General features: G+C 48.0%; 1 protein-coding gene across 2 annotated transcripts in view; it reads right to left on the bottom strand.

Annotated features, from left to right (window-relative positions):
• Positions 1–23182, bottom strand: part of DCTN5 (dynactin subunit 5) — a 49920-nt gene that overhangs the window by 20995 nt on the left and 5743 nt on the right. For both annotated transcript variants that reach the window (XM_068109199.2, XM_068109194.2), the window contains exons 4-5: positions 8054–8165; positions 2038–2140 (exon numbers count right to left, since the gene is read on the bottom strand). In XM_068109199.2, coding sequence (XP_067965300.1) covers positions 2038–2140; positions 8054–8165 — 215 coding nt within the window. The remainder of the gene's footprint in view (positions 1–2037; positions 2141–8053; positions 8166–23182) is intronic.

Genomic DNA, 23182 nt, shown 5'->3' with positions numbered 1-23182 from the left:
ATAGCTGCGGTGCGATCTGGTCAACGTCGGGTGGAATCGGGCCAATTGGGGATCCTGTAACGGTCGCGGTTGGACCATCCGCTCGGCCCATCATAACATCTAAACCGCGATCAGTAACAATATATATATATATATACAGTATATATACACAGACTTGGCATTTAATATGGAATATTTTTTTTGTGGGGGTGAACTTACTTTTCAAGATGTCTTTGAACCAAAAGTTCATTGGAATTATGTTGAAATTGTTCTAGATTTTGTTAATGTGACCTTTAAAGAAACAAAAACCACATTTGACATTTCGAAACAAATAAATTGATCCTTGAAAGTGATGTAAACTGATATCGAACTCAATTCATGGACAGTACTGTGTTAAACTTCTGTACGTTTTCCAGAAGTATCTCTTTATTTTGCACATTAGCCAAATTTTTTTTTAACAAAAACAAAAGTTAAATTGCGACTGGGATTACGGACAGTAAAATTACAGTTCAGTACTTCGTGTAACCCCCACGAGCATTCAGGAGAGCACGTACACGTTGAGGCATGCTGTTCACGAGATTTGCCAAGGTTTGGACAGGAATCGCTCGCCATGCAGTGACAATAGCCTGCTGCAATTCACACACAGAGGTCGGCTGCTGGACCAAGTGGTCGATTTGACGCGTTAATTCTGCCCACAAGTTCTCTATCGGATTCATATCCGGGGACATGGCAGGCCACTCAATGTGCTCTACACCACGGTCAGCAAGAAAGTGTTGGATCATGCGAGCACGATGAGGCCGTGCATTGTCATCTTGGAAGACAAAGTTTCCTCAAAAGGCTGCACGAGCAAATGGAAGCAATGTTTCTTCCAGAATGGCCCTGTACTTGAACTGGTTCAGGTTTCCATTCAGAACAACCAGGTCAGTTTTGCCGCCTGCATGAAAAGCAGCCCAAACGGTCACCCCACCACCTCCAGCTTGGACTCTTGGCACTATACAATCTTTGTTGTAGGCTTCATGCACTTGTCTGCGCACTCGGACGCGGCCATCTTGACGATAGACCAGAAATCAAGACTCGTCACTGAAGATCACGTGATTCCAGTGTCCTGGCTGCCATTGACGGTGCTCTCTGGCCGACTGCAATCGGCGCTGGCGGTATTGTCTGGTCAGGCGTGGCTTTCTCAGGGGACGCCTGGCACGATAGCCTGCTTGAACCAGTCGTTGGTTGACGAGCCTTCTGGATAGAGGCACATTTGTCAGTTGCTGCCACTCAGCCCTAAGCCGATTAGCTGACTTGGTATGGCCATTGCGGGCTAACCGGTGCAGCTGGCGATCATCCCTCCTTGTGGTTCTGCGGGGACGTCCTGGCCTCGGTATTGGAGTAGGGACACCCCTCTGAGCATTTCGTTTCAGGATCTTTGACACCTGACCTTGAGTGATGCCATACTGCCGAGCAATAGCACGCTGTTTCATGCCGTAATTTCGTAAAGCCACCACTCCATGACCAACAGCATTGTCGAGTTGACGGACCATCTCCAGAGGAAGCGGCAATAACTTTTGGAGACGTGCAACAGTTGTTTTCCACTAATACAGAACGCAACAACCCTTGTATACCCGACTGTGAAGCCAATCATCAAATGCACCTGTCCGTACATTTTGCCACGCCACCTGTGATATAATCCTGTTGTTGACTTCTTGCTGCGACAGACAATCAGTGACATGGTTCTTTTAACAAATAAATCACCAAAGTGTAAAAGAAACTCACCAGATTTATACACTGAGTTAAGAAAGTAAACCCAAGTCAAGGAAAAAAAAAAATTCCATTTTAAATGCCAAGTCTGTATATATATATATATATGTTTATGTATATATATATACACCAGTTACTATGCGATTTCATACCATCAGTGATATAAACAACCTCACATTTGCAGTTGGGACAGTTTTACATCCCCTGTGAAGGAGGGAAGGTAAAAATGTCGATAATGGTTGATAACACAATCTCAGGAACAGCAGGTGCAGTGACAGAGGCAGTCACATTTTATATTGTTGTTTTTACCAGGGGAGCCGGAGAAGATGGTAAATGGAGGAACGACAGTCTCTGGAGGAAGCACGGTGCCATCAAGAACACGACAGCAGTCTTTGAGGACACAACGGCGCCCCTGGAGGACAACAAAAAGCTCAAGATAGGACAACGAAATGCGGGGCAGTATAAAATAAATTGTTCAGCTAAAGGTCCTGAATTTGAAGAATTTGCTCTCCCAGATAAGTCAAACTTGCTGTCTTGCCAGATGGCCTTAACTTCAATGTTGAAGATCCCAAATGTTATCCACAAAATGCGAGAGGACAGTCCACTTTTTTTTCATTAAAATACGATAACACCAGAATGACTAAATAATGTAATTTCAAACATGTACATTAAATGAACTCATTCATCATTATCAATTAAAATATTGAAATAATTATCAAAAATGAGAAAAGTAGGTGACGATACAACTTGGAGTTGATATCAATTCAAGGTGGGAAATTGTTGGAATTAATTGATATGGTGTCGATTAGCACAAGCGTGATGGGACCAAATCTCCCAGATCCAAATCTCTTGTGTATCCTTGTGCGACTGTCAACTAAAGAATGATTACCCTGTGCTTGCCACCATCACCAGGCCAGCCAACAATTGTAAGCCAATCTAGATTATACCCCAAGTCATATTTTGTTAACTCTATCTCCGATCGAAGCCTGGCGTTGGCTTAACAGTCAAGGTGGCTGGCTTAAGATCTTAGGATCCTGAGTTTGAGTCCCTGTCATGCTGATAAAATAACACCAAGTGGGTTCGCTCAGCCTGTCATCTTTCCGAGGCCGGCACAATGAGCGCCAGCTTACTGGGAAGAATGAGCTATTTGAGTATCCTGCATGGAGTGGTGACCGTTCCGGGATCGTGTGTCTCTTAACCAAGGAGAAACTGCCTCAGCAGCCATGTGCATCTGAAGATGTGAAAGGAATGGTTCTTCTTTTATCTCTGATCACTAGTCTTGTTTCTGTCTTCACCACATCATCACGGGGCTTTACCAAACCTCCCCCCCCCCCCCCCCATCCTAGCCACTTCATTCTCTGTAATAATTCACCAAATGTCCGTCTGTCCGTTCGAAGGTACCGCAAAAACGGCTGAAGCGATTGCAACGATATTTTGGGTGGGTAATTCTGGAATCCCCTGGAGTAAAATAGGGTATATTTTTTTTCCAATTTTTACAATTTTCCAGTTTTTCCAAACACTGGAATTATATTTACCGATATGAACAGTGATGTGGCTTTTGTTGAAATTCTACAAATACTGTTTATTCTATGTACCAGGAGAGAGTAGATCGACTCCTGACGAATTCTTCCTATGTAAACGTGCCGCTCCGAAGTAACATGGCAGCGTGTGCAAAGCGACTGAGAAACAGGTGTAGCGGTCGCTTCCATGTTAGATTCGGCGCGCACTCTTCACACATAAACGTGCGACTGAGAAAGACGTGTAGCGGCCGCTTCCGTTTTGCAGAATTCAATCTTTTTTCAAAATGGGCGCCATGTACTGTTTAGATTTTGATGATTTGCGTGTGATATGATTCAACGGATGTTTATATGAATCGTTTAAAATAAAAAAAAGCCTTCAATTTCTGATATTTTTCCTTTTCATTTGGGCTTCCCAATTGAAGCCCCGCCCATAGGGCGAGTACCTTTGCTAGTTCTCAATAATGTGATCTTCTATGATCTTCTCATGATCTCAGTAATGGGTACTCTGAATGTCAATTACAGTTACTAAACATCTCCTGAGTCTTTGATACCATCGAGTACTAAAGCTTTGTGCTCAAAACCTTCCACCAGTGGCAATCAGGGCCTTATCCTTGAATGAATGACAGATTTCCTCATGGCACAAGCAATATGTTGCTTTTGGTAACATTATTTTTCTTACTATTGCCATGAAGGCTGGTGTTCCACAGGGCAGTGCACTGTAACCAATCATTACCTCCACCACCAAAGGTTATGTTTTCACCACAGGGTGTCTGTCAGTCTGTTTGTCAGTGAGCAGGATAGCTCAAAAAGTTATGGATGGATTCGGACTACATTTGGTGAACAGGTTGGTTGTGTGACAAGGACGAATTGATTCGATTTTGGTGAGGATCCGGATCAAGATCCAACATATTTTAAGCGATTCTCCACCATTGAGTGATTGGGCCAAAAATGAAACAAGTGCAGAAACATTCAAAGTAAATCGTCCCCATGCCAAAAAATTAAATATCCTCCAGCGCGGCATTGTCGGGGTGCCTTAGGGACCCGGCAATACCGCGGTGCAGCTCATAGAGACTGTATTGGGTGGGAGAGGTGTACAATAATTGATTGATTAATTGCATAATTCAAATCAATAAATAATGATCGTAATAGATTTTCTTAATCAATTGGCTAATAGCATACATACCTAAACCACCAGTGCTTCATCCAAAGCTGTAGCTTTTTGAGCATTAATTAAATAAGGCATTAATCAAATTTTTAAAATAATTAATTGATTAATCAAAAAGATCCTTTATACTTGTAGCCACATTGCTTGTTCACTGTCGTGTCCAAATATCAGCTTCCAAGCTCAAAAGGTGCCTGAGATATTGGCCAGATGAGAAAGGAAATAAATAAGCACTTAATTCATCAATAATAATTAACTAACTAATTAATTAATTAATTAATCAAAAAACAAATCAAATACTGTTGTTGCCAAAGCACGTGCGCACTATTGTGCCGACATTTCAGCTTCCCAGCTCAAAGCATGGCTGAGATATCACCCAAACAAACAAACAAGAAACAGGAGTGAAATCTTAGTATGGTACTCCCTTTCAGCGTGTGTCATTGCCGGGCCTCCTTCGGCGCCCGGCAATGACGTTATGCAGCACCTGGAGATGGCACAGGAAAGGGGCGGTGTACAATATAGCACAATATTGTTACATTTGTAAGGGGGGGGAGCAAGAGGAGGAGCTTGTGTCGCATGGGTTAGGGGCGCTGGAGGATCGCGCTGGCTGAGGAGAATTGGCAGTGTGCCAGAGGGAGAGCATCAAGCCAGAGAGGGAGAGGATCGCGCCAGAGAGGGAGAGCATCGCGCCAGAGAGGGAGAGCATCGCGCCAGAGAGGGAGAGCATCGCGCCAGAGAGGGAGAGCATCGCGCCAGAGAGGGAGAGCATCGCGCCAGAGAGGGAGAGCATCGCGCCAGAGAGGGAGAGCATCGCGCCAGAGAGGGAGAGCATCGCGCCAGAGAGGGAGAGCATCGCGCCAGAGAGGGAGAGCATCGCGCCAGAGAGGGAGAGCATCGCGCCAGAGAGGGAGAGCATCGCGCCAGAGAGGGAGAGCATCGCGCCAGAGAGGGAGAGCATCGCGCCAGAGAGGGAGAGCATCGCGCCAGAGAGGGAGAGCATCGCGCCAGAGAGGGAGAGCATCGCGCCAGAGAGGGAGAGCATCGCGCCAGAGAGGGAGAGCATCGCGCCAGAGAGGGAGAGCATCGCGCCCGAGAGGGAGAGCATCGCGCCAGAGAGGGAGAGCATCGCGCCAGAGAGGGAGAGCATCGCGCCAGAGAGGGAGAGCATCGCGCCAGAGAGGGAGAGCATCGCGCCAGAGAGGGAGAGCATCGCGCCAGAGAGGGAGAGCATCGCGCCAGAGAGGGAGACCATCGCGCCAGAGAGGGAGACCATCGCGCCAGAGAGGGAGAGCATCGCGCCAGTGACGGAGAGCATCGCGCCAGAGACGGAGAGCATCGCGCCAGAGAGGGAGAGCATCGCGCCAGAGAGGGAGAGCATCGCGCCAGAGAGGGAGAGCATCGTGCCAGAGAGGGAGAGCATCGTGCCAGAGAGGGAGAGCATCGTGCCAGAGAGGGAGAGCATCGTGCCAGAGAGGGAGAGCATCGTGCCAGAGAGGGAGAGCATCGTGCCAGAGAGGGAGAGCATCGTGCCAGAGAGGGAGAGCATCGTGCCAGAGAGGGACAGCATCGTGCCAGAGAGGGACAGCATCGTGCCAGAGAGGGACAGCATCGTGCCAGAGAGGGAGAGCATCGTGCCAGAGAGGGAGAGCATCGTGCCAGAGAGGGAGAGCATCGTGCCAGAGAGGGAGAGCATCGTGCCAGAGAGGGAAAGCATCGTGCCAGAGAGGGAGAGCATCGTGCCAGAGAGGGAGAGCATCATGCCAGAGAGGGAGAGCATCGTGCCAGAGAGGGAGAGCATCGTGCCATCGAGCACCTGCCTGTGTGCTTGGTGGCCTGTTCATCTGTTCCTTGTCCTGCCTCACCGACCTCATCGCCTTCTCACAGTCTCTTCATTGCCTGCTCATCCTATCACATCCTTCTCCATTACCACCAGAAAGAGATAAGCCCATCCCGTTCTCATTCCCTTTATCCGTCTGTGATCATATCCAGTGTGAGGCACCTTACATTTCTTTGGATTTATTTTATCTCGTATATAGTTATATCGTAAATTTATCTTCCCTTAAATTCCGCCATTGAATTCCCCACCATCTGATTGAATCTTCCCTGTTTTGTTTGTGTTCGGGAATAAAGCCATTTGTTTTGCAAGAGTTTTGAGGTTCTCGTGTGTCTCCTCATAGCCATGCACATGCGTAAGTCCGCCATAATTGAACACAGTCTGAGGGAGTTAGAGCCAGTTTGGTCCATCCGTCGAGCATCGGTGTTAGTTGGCCTGGACGTGACAATTGTTGTCAGGAGTGTGGATTTTTAACCCCACTGAACAACATTTGGAATTTTCGACTTCAAAATTTAAAACGGTCACTCCTGACCAACACTACATTTGTTGATCAGGAGAGGGATCTTTGGACACAAGGACTTCTAAATTGAAAGTTAATTGGTGTCGGGCGAGTGCACGGGAGCACGCTGCAAATTTAACAGCATTTTTTTCCTTTAAATAATTATACACATGCGGGAAGAAAGACCCTGCACAAAATGTCCGACGTGAAGGAGATGGCGGGATGAGGAATCAGCAAGGAGGAAGGAAGTGAGCCGGGGCTGGAGGCTAGTGAGAAGGCTAACCTCCACCATTCCTGAGCAGATGAGCCAGGAAGCAGGTGTGATGTCCATCCAGGCCATTTTTGAAAAATTTATGGAACAAATGAGGGGAGATTTGAATAAAATGAATGAACAAATGAGGAGAGATATGAATAAAATGTGTGAACAAATGATTCATAAAATGGACATGGAATTGAGAGAAAGTCATGATAAAATGGAATTGAAAGAGGCAAAGAAACTGACAAAATATAATTGAATAAAAACAATGACATTTTGGGGGCACAGGTGGGGAGATGTTTGTTGGGTACATGACGCGGTTGGACCCAGCGGGAGTTATTCTGACTAGCCCAAGACCAACGGTGTGCAAACTGACGCCAGCTCTGAGATGCGCGCAGGCAGCTGAGCCTGGCCTGGAGAAACATGTACGCGAGCCTGCAACATACTGAGTGGCGGGCGAGCCTGCCCAACATGAAGGGGCAAGCTGGTGTGCGTGTCCGAGCCTGCGCTGGGGAGCAAGGCTACGTCGGTCACCGTGGGTGAGCTGGAATCTGCGGTAGTCGAGTGTGTTCCCGGGGTGCTCGGGACGGACACTGTCGAGGTTGACTCAGTGCCTGGGGTTGTCGACTTACTAAGGAGGGTATGTGTGCTTGTGACCATGGGGCAGCGGGTAAGGAAAAGGGTGAGTGGTAGTAAGATACTAAGGTAGCCTAAGGCACCCCGGCAATGCCGCGCTGGAGGATATTCATTTATTTGGCATGGGAGCGGTGTACTTTGAATGTATCTGTACTTGTTCATCTTTGATCTCAAATCCAAATTTCTTCAGTATATAGCAATAATAACAAATTTGACTTCACTGTTCCAATACCTAAGGAGGGCACTGTATGGGTTTATTGTACTAAGTTCGGTGGGGTAGGTGGGGTCATGTGGAGTTTCACATATTTATAACGAACACTAGTCTTGAAATTGCACAACAGACAAGAGGGAGAAATGATGATGATGAGCAAAACCAATTCACAAGATAATAAAACAAAGACATGGCAGAACAGCTCACAATGACACAGCCACGGCCAATGTGCACAAACGAGCCGATCTGTGCGGCGTTCACCACACAGTCCTCTTCAATGAACACGTGATCTCCAATGTGCAGGGGGAAGAAGGCAACACTGAAAGAACAACAGTACACACAAATACTTGGTTCAAATGTGGACTGTATGCATCATCAACAACAACAACAACAACAGGCATTTTAAGGCAATTTTCCCTGCTAGAGCGGGGGTTAGCCTTGTGGGCCCCATGACAATCTTCTGCATTTTGCCCTATTTTCTACATCTCCCCTTGTTAACCCCCTTGCCCGCATTTCTTCTTCCAACACCTTTAGCCAAGTCTTTCTCGGTCCTCTACTTCCTTCGACATTAATTTCCATCACTCTTCTCAACCAGTCACTTTCATCCTTCCTCAACACATGACCAAACCATCTCAACCTGTTTCTCTTCACAGCATCCATCACAGGCTCTATTCCCATCATATTTCACAATTCATCATTTGTCTTCCTCTCTCTCAACGATAATCCACACATCAACCGAAACATTCGCATTTCCACCCTTTGCTTCTCCGATATCCTTCCTGCACACAACACGGCCACTTCCCAGTTCTTTCCACGTCACCACATGCTTTACCACTTGCCATCACCTTCGTCTTTTCGATATTCACCTTCAGACCTTTTGCCTCCATACATTCCTTCCACTTGTTCATCTTCTCCTTCAGTCCATCCATACTCTCAGAAATAAACACCAGATCATCTGCACACAACAACTCCCACGGTAAACCCCCCTTTACGTTCGAGCCAGCACCTCCATCACAGCGACAAATAGTAGTTGACTTAGTACCGACCCCTGATGCACTCCCACCTTCACCTCAAACTCACCACTGTTCCCGTCCTTTGTCCTTACAGCTGTGCGCGCTCTTTTGTACATTGCCATCACTATTCTGATCAACCATTCCTCCACTCCTAACTTCCTCAATGCCCATGTCATCACTTCACGTGGAACCCTATCGAATGCTTTCGCCAGATCAACAAACCCAACAACTTCTTCCTCTTCTCCATGTACTTCTCCTGCAACTGCCTCACAATAAAAAGCATGTCTGTCGTTCCTCCTCCTGGCATGAATCCAAACTGCATTTCGTCGATCTTCACATTCTTCCTTATCCTCCTCTCCAACACCCTTTCCAATACCTTCATTCCATGCTCCAATAACTTTATCGCTCGATACGAGCCACAGTCCAGAGGGTCACCTTTCCCCTCGTATAGAGGGACGAGGGTACTCAGTTCCAAATTCACTGGAATGCGACCTTCTTTCACCGCCAGATTACAGATCTCTGTCATTCTCTTCACATCCCAACTTCCTGCTGCGTTCAACATATCTCCCACAACTCCCGTCGGCCCTCCCGCTTTTCTTCTCTTCATTGCTTTTATCGCTTCCTCAACTTCCTTCTCAGTTATCTTCTCTGCCGGTCCTAAAACTGGGTTACTCTCGATGTTGCCATCCCATTCATTCTCTGTATTCAACAGCATTTCCATATATCTCTTCAATCTTCCTTTAATTCCATCTGGATCCACAACAATTTGTCCCACTTCATCCTTCAAGCAACTCACCCCCATAACATCACACCTCTCTTTCGCTATCTGCTTTGCAATCCTGAATATCGCTCTCTGACCCTCTTCCGAATCCAAGCGTTCTCCGAATATTTTCCTACATGCCTCCTGCACCTTTGCTACCTGTTTCTTTGCAGCCTTCTTGGCTGCCTTATAACTTTCATGCTCTGCCTCTTCTGACCCCGTCCCCTTCGCCTTCTGCCATTCCTTGAACTTCTACCTCTTCTCGTCAATCCTCTTTCCAACTTCATCATCCCACCACCATGTTTCCGAGTGCCTCAGTGGTCCTTTAGTCCATCCACATAACTCACCAACAGCTCCCAACAGACTATCTTTCATTGACATCCAACCACTTTCAAGCTCAACCACATCATCCTCTGCCATACTCAGCCTCTCTTTTAATGCCTCCCTCACTGTCACCGCTTTCAACCTCCACCCCTTCATCCTCGGTTGGTACGACACCCGCCGAGCTCTCCTCGCACCTTTCACCCTTATGTCACAGACAACCAAGTGGTGCTGCGAAACAGCCTTCTCCCCCGGGATCGCCTTTGTGTCCCGGAGGTGCCCCCGATCTCACCTACGCACCATCAGGTAGTCAACGGTTGTCGTCGACCCACCTGACGTGTATGTAACAAGCTTATTATCAGCTTTCTGGAACTGAGTATTACAAATCAACAAACCAGCTCCATCAACAAACTACAAAATCCTTTCACCTTCTCCATTTCTCACACCATATCCGTAATCCCCATGAACTCCCTTGTGGTGAAAATGTAAGTTGAACCCAGGTGTGACGCTCACTTAAACCACTGGGTGGTGTCTATAAGACCTCGGGACGTCCGCGACTCGAGCCCACTCCTGCGACTTTATACAATGACATGTAGAATTGAATGGTACGTACCCACTTATATTCTAGGCTTGCTTGCATTGACTGATATATCCAATCTTTCTCATATGATGCCTTGATCCTGACATATATGTTGCATGGTGTATTTTACAGGATGATGTTACGATCTAATTTAAATTAAACCTATCTATGGGACGAGTTGTGGATTTGGTTGATTTTCACAACACTTAATTTCAATTATGATCTTCGGAAATGGCGGGACACGAGTCTTGCGATGGCTGGATAAACGCAGATCACAGACGAGCGTTCCCGACATTCTCCGCGCTCCTGCGAGGCCCACCTCGGAGAAGAATGACCGGCGGAGGACCCGTCGAGCTAGCTCCAGCTACGGAGCTCCGACTACTCTCGCCGCCGGTCTACCTCGACGGGACTGGAAGCGCAAGCATTTTGCGGAACCGCGCCGTCAAAGCGCAAACTGCTCTCCTGGGGCCCGGACGCCGGAGCAGGCATGACGGACTCCGGCAAGGCGCCTGCGGAAGGAGGCCACTGGGAAATGTCCTGGGCCGCAACCCCGTCGGAACGACGGACCCGCTTGGCGCCGAAGGTACGAGTCTAGCCTCGGTTGCTCGAAACGCGAACGGCTCCGTCCGAGAGAATCATCCAAGATTTGCGTGCCTCGGCCCGAGATGAGATTCCCACGCGAGTGATCACGACTCCCATGTCGGCCATGCCTCCACACGGCCGGCACACTCCGACCACTCGCTACTCGGTGGAATCGCCTCCTCCGCGCGGATCGCGCCCTGCTCGTCGGGATCACGCCGTGCCTCACACGGCCGGCTCACCCTGACCACTCGCTTCTCGGTGGAACCACCTCCTCCGCGCGAATCGCGCACTGCTCGTCGGAATCACGCCGTGCCTCACACGGCCGGCTCACCCTGACCACTCGCTTCTCGGTGGAACCACCTCCTCCGCGCGAATCGTCGTGCACTGCACCCATCGCGTGCTAATACTCTGGGAGGCCCACGATTCCGATCGCTGCTCGGAATCACCTCCTCGCCGCGAAGCCGCACGTTGCTCCCTTCGCGGGCCCTACTCGGCGAGGTCGGCGATTCCTATCGCTGCTCGCCGGAATCACCTCCTCACGCACAAATCACGCGCTGCACCATCGCTGGATGGCATCCTCACTAGGCACGACGCGCCAGTCGCGCGCGCCGCATCTTCGCTGGATGGACCCCTTCTTCACACGAAGCGCATGCGATTCCCCTTGCTGGCACTACTCTGTGGCCCCGTTGCTGCTGGTCGGAATCCCACCTACGCATGGCTTCTCAGCGAGGCCGGCGAACACCGCTGCCCGGACTCGCCTCAACGCGTGAGGCTCGTTTGGCTCCCGGATTCGCCTCAACGCGTGAGGCTCGTTTGGCTCCACTCGGGGACTCGCCGAGCATGGTCTTCCTAAACTTTCATCATCTTCCGCTGTCATAACCTTAATAAACAATCTTAAAGGGTTCTAAGGGGTTCACGGCACTCGGGGATTTGTGTAATGTGATTTGTGAAATGTGATTTGTGTTGGCGTGATGTATCGTATCATGCTAGATACCGTTGATAACTACCGCACTGCGGCCGCTATTCCCCCGCTTCAACCCCGGACAAACCCTGCCCGAAAGCCATCGAACAAGACGCTACTTCAGGCCTCTCGTGCGTCTCGTGCGTGCGTCTCGTCTCAGCGTGCCACGCTGGCTGGATTTCGCCAACGAACCGCACGTGCCCGAACCAATTGATGACGTCACCGACTAATCACGCGTTTGCTCTACGGCGTCATTAACGTAATTGCGTGCTTCACGCGATCTCATCGGGGATTCGTTTACATTTCCATGTACCTTGGTAAACTACGTACCAAATGTCCTTTACGTAAACGATGTAAACTACGTAACGCGGCGCTACCTCAAGGTCGCGCGCCCACGCCATTTAGGGAGTACACGGTGACCTCGTGAAATGGTGACATTGAGCGTCGCGCCCGACTCCCTTGTCACCTGCGCAAGTAACGGGGGCACCGTACTGCCTGCTCGCCCTTGACTCTGGGCTTGTTGTTTATCGGACAGAGCTCTTGACTCGTATCCACGCACATTTCGAGACTGCGAGACGCCTCGTCTGATTCCATTTTCCCTCTGCCCCAGACTGTCTGTGACTCAGGCTGACCCAGACTGTGAAGGTCGTCTGACTTCGGTATGGAGCGCGCTGCTGCAACCTCGGTGGGGGGGGGGGGGGGGGTGGGATCCCAGGAGGTTATTGTTGCTCGCCCGGATGCCGTCCGGTATAACGACTCCCACCTCGCCCCTTGTGGGGACCCAGGATGACGTCCATGGATGTCTTTGTGTCTTTGAGTGAGTCTTTGTGTCTTTGAGTGAGTCTTTGAGTCCATGGATGGTCGATCCGAGCCATTCAATGAAGGTGTTGAATGGATGGATTGGTCGGACATCCGTGGATGGACAGTCCATCCGGGGCGATGGCTGTCTTTGGGTCTCTGAGTGTTTGCGTCCATGGATGGTCGATCCATCCGCGGTCCGGCTGGATCCGTGCCATGCAATGAAGGCGTTGAATGGATGGATCGGTCGGACATCCGTGGATGGCCAATCCATCCGGGACATCTAGCATGACAATCATCTCGACATCTAGACAATCCATCCGGGACAACGCTGGGACAAACAAGGTTTGTCCAGCCGGGACTCTCTCTCGGTTTGCCGATCTTCTCCGATCCTCCGCGCGCTGTACAGCGGGACAGGATTGCCATATGCATCCCGGAGGTTCTGCGCGCTTCGCTGGAGAGGCGCGTTTCGGTCGTTTTTGTCGTCCATCTGGGACGCTCTCTCGGCAGCCGGTAAAGCCGGTCTTCTCCGATCCTCCGAGCGCTGTACTGCAGGACGGGATTGCCGTATGCATCGCGGAGGTTCTGCACGCTCCGCTGGGGAGGCGCGTTCCGGTCGTTTTGTGCGTCGTCGTAATCAGCCATGCCGGTCGTCCAGGCAGCCTTCAGAGGCCGCTCGTGTCTCGTGCGAAGGATCGCTGCCAACGGTAGATTCGCGTGCCGAAACAAGAGTTTGCAATGCGTATGAGCTGCCGTCAGAGGACGCTCGAGTCTCGTGATTCAACAGGGCCGCTGCCGGTGTCGAGTAACTCTCGTTATGGCTCTCATCAATTCTCTCCCTCGGCAATTCCATGACATGGACCTAACATGGATCGACCATGTACCCTTGGGAGCCAAGGCAGGTACAGACTTACTGTAATTGACTTACACTGTCATGGCCTCCTGTCATGTAATCTTACTTACTGTTACAGCTTACTGTAAAGAGGCTTACTGATTTACACATCTTCCACATCGACACATCTTCCTGTAATGTGTTGCCTTGCGACGAATAGACATGGCTTACTGGTTTACACATCTTCCACATCGACACATCTGCCTGAAATGCGTTGCATTGCGACGAAGGGACATTCGCTCTTCGACAAGGCACACCTTATGTAATGAGTTGCATATCGCAAAGGTACACCTTATCCAGCACATAGGCCTGTGAGACTAGCCTATTGTGACCCACAGGCTCATCGTCTGCCAGTATCGGACATGTTTGCTAACCAGGCTATGAGTGCGCCTAGAGAACATCTGCCGTCCCTCCCTTCGCCTGATACACCCCTGCCTGAAGCGGTGAGGGCACTGAGGTGCCCCTCCGACACCTGCCTCCAGCGGCTACTCCGAAGCAGGGGACTCCGGATTTGGGGACGTCGTACCCGGTAGTTTCCGAACCTGTGCTGGCAGGGTAATTCGCCACACTGACCTCTACGGATGGACCGACTGACCTGTACTACTGATAATGGATTTGTTTCGTATAGCGCTTTCCAGGAAGCCCTAAAGACGCTTTGACAGTGTGCGAAACATAACACAATGGCGCAAAGACAAGAATCAATAGGGATATTTCTTTGACACCCTATTAATGATATAATGACTTCCTCTACCTATTAATGGAGGAGGGGTTTAAACCATTTATCCATTTATTTATGAGAAAGATATAACCCATTACCCCTTTTAGTTAGTTTAACACCCGCTTGAGCGATAGAGGAAAGCATATCTCCAACTAACAATCTAGCTTTATCAGGTAGACTTTCAAGTTTTTGAGCAAAATGCACAATTACACCACTTCCACTAATTTGTTTCTCCAACTCCTTGTTATGTCTTTCCAATTATTTTTTAGCTTTTAGTTGTGCCTTCCTTTCGTTAGCAGTTTTTACCGCTGCTGAAATACCACCAGTCAATGCTACCGCCGCACTTAAACCAGCAAATAAAGGAATTAGAAACGGGAGAAATTCTCCCTCTTGTATTGAATATTTCTTTAACATAGGTTTTGTCATTTTAATTTTAAGTGAACCAGCATCATTTAGTGTTTTTACCTGCTCTCTTGTGAGTAAAACATCAATTCTTACTGCTCCTTTTCTTTGAATTGTATTAACGTTAATAATACAAGGCTTTTGATTTTGAATACAAGATGTTAATTTATTAAGATTGATTTGATTAACATATACCAGTTCTTTCCTACTCATTTATTTATGAGAAAAAACCTATGTGATATTAATCATAACACCATTATCTGTATTAATCTGTAATTCTGTTTCCTCCAAAAGCAAACAATAAGCATCAACTTCTTCATTCTCTCCTCTTTCAATGTATAGAGAAGTATCCACTCTATTAGACTTTATAGTTTCCTTTTGAGAACTCAGGTCAATTGCGTAGATTGTATGAAGTTTTTGAAACGCAACCATATCCAAAATAGGTTCATTATTACCGTTGCTTTCACACACCTTTTGGTAAGACTTGTAGGCTTCCGCATAATCATTTTTTTCCCAATCAATTTCCAATCTATCTCGCGGATAAAATGTTCCATCAAGAGAAACCCGAAGTTGTTTCACCTTAGCATTATCACTCAGCGCATTATTATCAGTACCCTCCTCTCCATCTGGTTTCTTAAAAATGAGCCATAGGTATCGTGGCTTTCCTTCAAGAACACCCAAATTCCAAGTGTAGGTAGTGTGTTCCAGTTTAACGTGTTGACATCTTCTTTTAAGGTATGATACATTTAGCGGTTTCTTTGAGTTAAGTCTTCTATTTAACATCTCTTCCGTTTTAAGATTAGGAGTATATTCACTAATATACCAACACAAATCATTAATAACAAATTTATTATTGTCGCCAAAAGCATTTTCAGCCCCAAAAAGCAATCTATTTACATTATCATTCCTTTGTAGTTGAAATCTAATTTTAAGACCATACAAAACTTTATCATAATCACAAAATCCAAATATACCTTTCAGAGGTACTGCTACGGTAAAACTATTCTCTGCTTTTGTATCATCATTATACATTGACTTCCTTTGACTATAACCAGGGTCAGCATTTGTTCCCGTTGACATATCAGGAATAAAACCTTCAACAGCTCCCTTACCCATTCTATCACTAAACGAATATAATGTAAATTTCATCATTTCAGATATAGCAGAGACATAATCAACCACTTCAACCTCTTGTGTTCCAATATACAGGCGGACACTATCAAACATTTTCCAGAAGAAATCATTTACGAGTGTAGCATTAGTATTATTCGCAGCCTTAGTGAATTTAAATTTACACAGCAAGAAACTATCAGCTACTAGACGACCCATGACCCGTTGGGTCAATGTTATTTAATATATAATTAAGGGGTTAACATGGTTACAGTGGGGGTCAAAGGTCAACCTATGGTGAAGATATATAATTTTCTCACACTTTCTAATAGAGAGGCAAAATGCCATATAAAACTAAATTTACTGGTTCTCATTGCTTTTATTTATCAATCCTCACATAGAAGAGCAGTTTTTTTCCACCCGTTTCAGGACACCTCTGGTCGTCATCGAAGGCAATCTCACTAGTCAGCGTTATGTCAATGAAGTTTTGAGACCTCATCTGCTGCCATTTGTCCAGGCTCATCCTGACATCGCAGTTTTCCAGCAGGACAACGCTCGACTCCATGCTGCTCGACTGACCACCAACTTCCTCCAGGAACAGAGTGTTGAAGTGATGCCTTGGATGCCTTATTCCCCTGACCTCATTCCCATTGAGCATTTATGGGATGAGCTTGGTCGATGCCTTGCATCGAGGAGATCAACGGCTGTCAATTGGCAAATGCTCATTCAAGGCTTGCAGGAGGAGTGGGCCAGACTTCCCCAGGACCGCATCAGACGCCTGGTACAGAGCATGCGTCGGAGGTGCACAGCCTGCATCACAGCTCAGGGAGGACACACACGATATTGAGGACTGCTGTCATTCTGTCCTTCACTGTGAGGAGTGTTGTGTCCATTCCTGTGTCATTTTGTTTTGACTGTATTCAGGTGCGTGCCTTTTTGTTGCAGTGCTGTGACTTTTGTTGCATCACCCCTTGTGATGTTCATGCTTTTCTGTACTTGAGGCAACCTCTTGTTTATTGACATGTGTTGAGTTAGTAAAGATAGCTCACGGGTCAGCCCACGGGTCCTAAAATCATGTTCTTCTGCTCTTTCACTCCCTCTTTCTGTTCTCTTCACCCTCTCTTTTGCTCAAGGTCATCTGCCATCTGCTTGGAAATCAGCCAACATCACCGCTTTGCACAAAAAAGGTGCAAAAAACAGATCCCAGCAACTACAGACCAATCAGCCTTCTCCCAATTATCAGCAAAGTCATGGAATCCATCATTGCTTCAGATATTAAATCTTTCCTCTTCTCCAATGGCTTGATCTCTGATCATCAATTTGGTTTCAGACCTGGTCACTCTACTCTGGACATGCTGCTTCTGCTTTCTCAACAATGGATGGAGGTCCTCAACGCCAAACAGGAAATTAGAGCTGTCTCCCTTGACATTTCACGTGCCTTCGATACGGTCTGGCACCCTGCTCTGCTCACCAAACTCTCCTCCTTTGGTATCCATGGAAATCTCCACGCATGGCTGGCGGACTTCCTCTCTGGTCGTAGTCAACGTGTGGCCCTGAATGGGTTTCTCTCATCTCCTCTTCCTGTTCAGGCTGGAGTTCCCCAAGGTAATGTTCTGGGCCCTGTGCTTTTTCTGGTCTTCGTCAATGATCTCTCTGACTCTCTTGAAAATCCTCTCTATCTCTTTGCTGACGACTCTACTCTCTGTCGCTCCATTCCTCATCCCTCAGATCGGCAGTCTGCAGCCTCCTCACTCTCTGCAGACCTGGACAAAATCACAGACTGGTCAAACAAGTGGAACATGTCTTTCAATCCTGACAAATCTCACACTCTTACAATGTCTCTCCGAAAGGACCGACTGGACAACCCTCCCATCTACTTTCTCAACAATCCTCTCCAAGAAGTTCTGTCGCTCAAGCTTTTGGGTCTCACTATATGCCATGATCTTTCTTGGGAAAACCACATTTCCAAGCTGGCCTCCAAAGCCAGTCGCCGACTGGGCATCCTCCGTCGTGCGAAGTCCTTCCTTGGCACACCTGAGCTCCTCACCACATACAAGGCTTTCATCCGCAGCTCAATGGAATACTGTTCCCCCCTCTGGGCTGGTGCTCCTGCCTCACACCTTGCTCGGCTTCACGCTGTTGAGGCCAAAGCTTTCAGAATCATTGGAATCTCCTGCGATGTAGTCAACACCGAGGGCCTTTCACTCACTCACCGCAGGCAGGTTGGTGGTCTTTCTGTCTTCTACCGACTCCTCTCCGGCCTTGCTCCCCCAGCTCTCTCTGTGCTCTGTCCCCCCAATATTCCTTCAGGTCGCACAAGATCTGCCTGCAACCCTCTTATGGTTAAACTGCCAAAGTCTAGGCTCTCTGCTCACCTTCACTCTTTCATTCCCCTTTTCTCCCGCCTCTGGAACAAACTCCCCCACTCCCTTCAATCCCACTCCTCCCTCCAGGTCTTTAAAACAGCTGTTCACCACCATCTCTTATCTTCCCCCATCGAAAACCTTGATCTTTTCTACCCCCGGTAATTCACCCGAGTGCTTGCAGTGTTCATATGTTTTATTCCTCTCCCACCTCCCCCCAAGTCCTCCCGATGTCCCTGCTCTCAAATGTTGTGTTTGTGTCCTTCCCCCTCTTCCCCCTCTCTTTTGTGTCCTTCCCCCTCTCTCCCCATCTTGTCTGCCGCTCCCCTTGTTTTTTGTGTTTTGTGTGTCAGTTTGTCTTTTTGTGTGATTAATGTTAGCTCTTTCACGAGCCTCGATCTTGTATACAACAAAAAAAAAAAAAAAAAAAAAAAAGCTGAACTTTACCTGTGTTCAAATATTTTTCATTTTTGCGTGGAGGATTTCAATGAGTGTCCTTCTAAAGATTTGATAAGTTTATTTTGATGTTGAATTTATATATATATATATATATATATATATATATATATATTGTTACAGGATATGAAGCTTGCATTTTTTTGATTGTGTTGTATTATATTGGAAATGGTGATGAACATTGTTTGAATATGGCCCCTCCTGCCTCCAGAGTTGTGTAAAGGTAAAAAGGGCGTCCCGGTAGTTAATTCCAGGAAACACCACATTGAAGGACCCGATAAAACCCTTGTTCAGTAGCTTATATCTTATTATGTGTTTTAGAGTAAGGCCTTGTCTTCCATTAGAATAATACTCCATTGCACCGAATCAATTAAGAATAGCTCCCCTTCAATACTTCCATTTCCCAGCCAAACTCTCCATCTGTGGGTAAAGCAGTTCACAAGCGTGGGGTGCACGCCCTCTCATTTCGCTGCTATAGTGAATATGTGCTCCGTGCTCTGTTTGAACAGGAGGGGCGGGGTCGCCAGGGAGAGGCAAGCCCAGGGCGCGCCACGAAGGGCGGGGCTGTTCAGTCCCATGCCCAAATAAGGAAACAAGCCCGTGGCTCGCCACGAGGGGCGTGCCGTCGGCGCCATGCCCAAATAAGGAGACAAGCACGTGGGATTACCATACAAGGTCACGAAACAGAGCACGGGGGGGAGGGCGGTACCGAAACCGAAAAGGGCGTGTCAGACCCGCACTGAAGGTATGAGAGAAGGGTGCGACGATCGCTGGGACAAGCTACACGAGAGATACGGCAGATGAGTCCAGGTGCGTAAGAGGGTTGGCAGTCCACCGGGAGAGAGTTCAGAGTTGCACCGGAGTTGCGTGAGAGATACGAAAAGCCTTTGACAAAGAGCCGCTTCAACCAGCCCCGTTTCAACCAGCGAGTGACCCTGCCGGCGTGCGCTGTAAAGCCGAATACAAGGAGCTGCCGGCGTGCGCTGTAAAGCCGAATACAAGGAGCTGCCGGCGTGCGCTGTAAAGCCGAATACAAGGAGCTGCCGGCTCCTCGCCTCCCGCCCGGAGTGGACCTGCTCGCTGTGCCCTGTGATCCCACCTGCTCATCCCTCCAAACGATTCCTACCCTTCCATCCATTTGCGTACGTGAGTTTGTTCTGTTCGTGCTGTCCTGGGTAGTAAACTAAGTCAGTATAAGCTAGTAATTTGCACTGTGTTACCTGCTTTTTCATGTCCGCTGTAAATACCCGTGACTGCTTTTTTTTGCTTATGTGTGTGTAAATAATAATAAACCCCGTTACTCTTCTGTACGTCTTCTTCTTCTTCCTCTTTGCATTCGTCGTCTTAGTCTTTTCCCCATTGAATATCTGTGGCGCGATACGGCCAACGTTTGGGTGAATCGGGTTGAGTCGGGGAACAACTGTTCGGCCGCGGTGCCTTCGCTCGGCAAACAACATCCTTATCCGCGGACTGTAACAATATATATTGTTGCGGATATGTGATTTATCCATCCATATCCGCTTGTAAATATTCCCCTATTTCCTCAATACTTCCCAACTATCCCCAATCCCCCATTCCCTAGTCCCATTATCTGTAAACAACACTCTGTAGACCCGACCTCCCCCTATTTCCCCCATTAAATGTCATGCCCAAGTTCACCGCATCTCATGTAAGACAACTATAGGACATCTTGCTAGTTATTCTTAGTCTATGTCAGTTAAGGACTCGTTTCCATTAATTCTGACCCTTCGTTGCACCAGAATGTGATTGTATGGCACTGTTAGGAAGTTTAGGACCTCCCAATACCTCCCCGCAGCTCTTCCTCACAGTTCAACAACAACAACAACAACAACAACAACGAGCGCAGGAAGTGCGCGTCCTCACTCTGGCTTGGTTGGTAGGGGGTGTTGGGAGGGCACCAGACCTTCCCAACGAGCCGCCATCAAACATGTGCTCGACGGGGTTACCAAATAGGGGCTCCCCGTCAGCTCCTTGTCAAGGGCGGAGCCCGGTAACCCCCGCACCCAATGGAAGCGGCGGACCGGCCCCAGTGGGGCGGAACCAACCAGCCGAGGGCGTGTCACTCCCCGCTGAGCATGCGCAGTGAGGGGGAGGTGACGTCAGATGCGCGCTGAGCTTGAAGCAAGAAAGACGTCCCCTCCGAGCGCTGTGAGGCCTCCCCGCATCTTCTGGACCGTGCTTTATCCTGTCCCCGAGCCAAGGTGCACCTTGTGCTATCGACCTACCTGTCCCTTCCTGCCATCAATCCCTGTGTAAGTCAGCCTTGTTCCGTTTGTCTGTGGTCTGTCTGGGATAAGATAAGACGGTAATTAAGTGCCCATCTCTTCTGTGTCTTTACCTCACTGCCTTGTAATCTACCCCTTTTCTCCACCACTGTAATTATACCCTCCTCCGGAGGTCTTGAGAACTGTACCCCTTGCGTCGTTTCCTCTTTCCCAGTCGTCGTGTCCTTTCTATCATTGATTTGGCATAGCGCGATTTGGCCAACGTCTGGGTGAATCGGGTGAGTTGGGGAAGAATCGGGGGAACTGTTCGGTCGCGGTAATACCAACCGCTCGGTAAATAACATCTTTAACCGCATCCGCAACAATATATATATATATATATATATATATATATATATATATATATATATATATATATATATATATATTGCTACGGTTCTGAGATTTGTACAAATGACATCATTAAAGGTTAAAGGTTTGCCCCCCATAGTTAGTCCACAAGCAACACGTAGGCCCACTTAGAGTATTAGTCATGTCATAGTATGTGTAAGAGTAGGCCATTTCCCTAGTAACATCTGTGTTGTGTAAAGAAATTAGCTTAGGTCCTTTTCATTTTGCGGCCACCCTCTAATTCCACCGATGGGCAAACTCGATCCCCCGCCCCATTTGGCTGATCCCTCCGTGTGGTACGCTTTGGCTGCCAGCAGCATTCGCTGCCCTTGGTTTGCTCGAAACTAGTCCAGTGACACGAGGTAGGCCTGAAAAGAGGGAGGAGCGCGGGGTCGGGGTGTGGCAGAGTCGAGGAGCACGTCAGAGGCGGTGACGGTAAGGGCTACCAGCCAACCAGGGCTCAGAAGGCATGGCATGATAGGGCATGGTAAGGGCGCGTCTGGTGAGTTCCAGAGGGTTCCAAGGGCGTGGCAATAAAACCCTTTGCGCGACGCCCCCACCGGAGAGATGAGAAGGGATGCGCGGTGTTGAATTGAGTTGACAAGGGAGAGGACTCGGAGCACTCGTATGAAAGGATTTGTCGGATGACTTGAAGGAATTGAGAAGCGCATTGTTAGCGCCTATTCGCTTATTACATACGCAGCCTGCGAGTGATTAACCGCCAGAGCCCAGCCCTACCGTTCGCCCCGTAATTATCCTGTGCGCGCCAACGACACGTGGAGAGCTCCTGCCGTCTCGAGTCATCTACTTCGCGGTGCGAGCTGGGGACCGGAGGAAGAGCTGCCCGGACGCCATCCCTGGACGTGCTGACCTGTTCGTCTGCAAACCCCGTGTGAGTGTGTCTGAGTGTGAACGGGCCCGTTTGTCCAGGGAATAAGTATAAGACTGTTTAAGGACTGCACTGTCTTCTTCTGCTGATCCTTGTACATCATGTAAATAAATCTTGTTTTTCCTTTTCTTCTGAATTCGACCGTTTCTGTGATTTCCCTCATTGGGTAAGTGTGGCACAATTAAGAACCGCTTGAATCAGGGTCTAGTCATTGATAACGGCTCGGGTCACGGGTTCGCTACCGCTCGGCGTATCCACCAACACCCGTGATTCGGGCGAGGCTTATCTCCTCGTTTCAGGGTGGCGTTAGTACTTAGGTAATAGCGAATCTGGTCCTACAAGCCTATTTAACGCTGCCCGGAAAGGACGTCATAGGCCTCGGGTCCCGTCGGTCAGTCAAGGACAAGGGGACTAATCCACCCTTGGTTAAGGGCCGGCGCAGAGATCCGCAACAATATATATATATATATATATATATATATATATGTATGTATGTATGTATGTATGTATGTATATGTATGTATATATATATATATATATATATATATATATATATATATATATATATATATATATATATATATATATATATATATATATATGTATGTATGTATATGTATGTATGTATATATATATATATATATATATATATATATATATATATATATATATATATATACTGTATATACAGTGGAACCTTGACTTACGAGTGCCCCAACTTACGAGTTTTTCGAGATACGAGCCGTCGCTCGGGCGGTTTATTGCTTTGAGATGCGAGCCGAGATCCGAGTTACGAGCTTTCGCCACCCGGTCACGTGGTTATCTTGCCGTGCAAGTACAGTATCTCTGTCGTAT

This window comes from Myxine glutinosa, chromosome 1 (genome assembly GCF_964187855.1).
Source record: "Myxine glutinosa chromosome 1, kmMyxGlut1.1, whole genome shotgun sequence".
NCBI lineage: Eukaryota > Metazoa > Chordata > Myxini > Myxiniformes > Myxinidae > Myxine > Myxine glutinosa.
The sequence above is the reverse complement of the archived record's forward strand: the minus strand, read 5'-3'. Positions and strand labels throughout refer to the sequence as shown.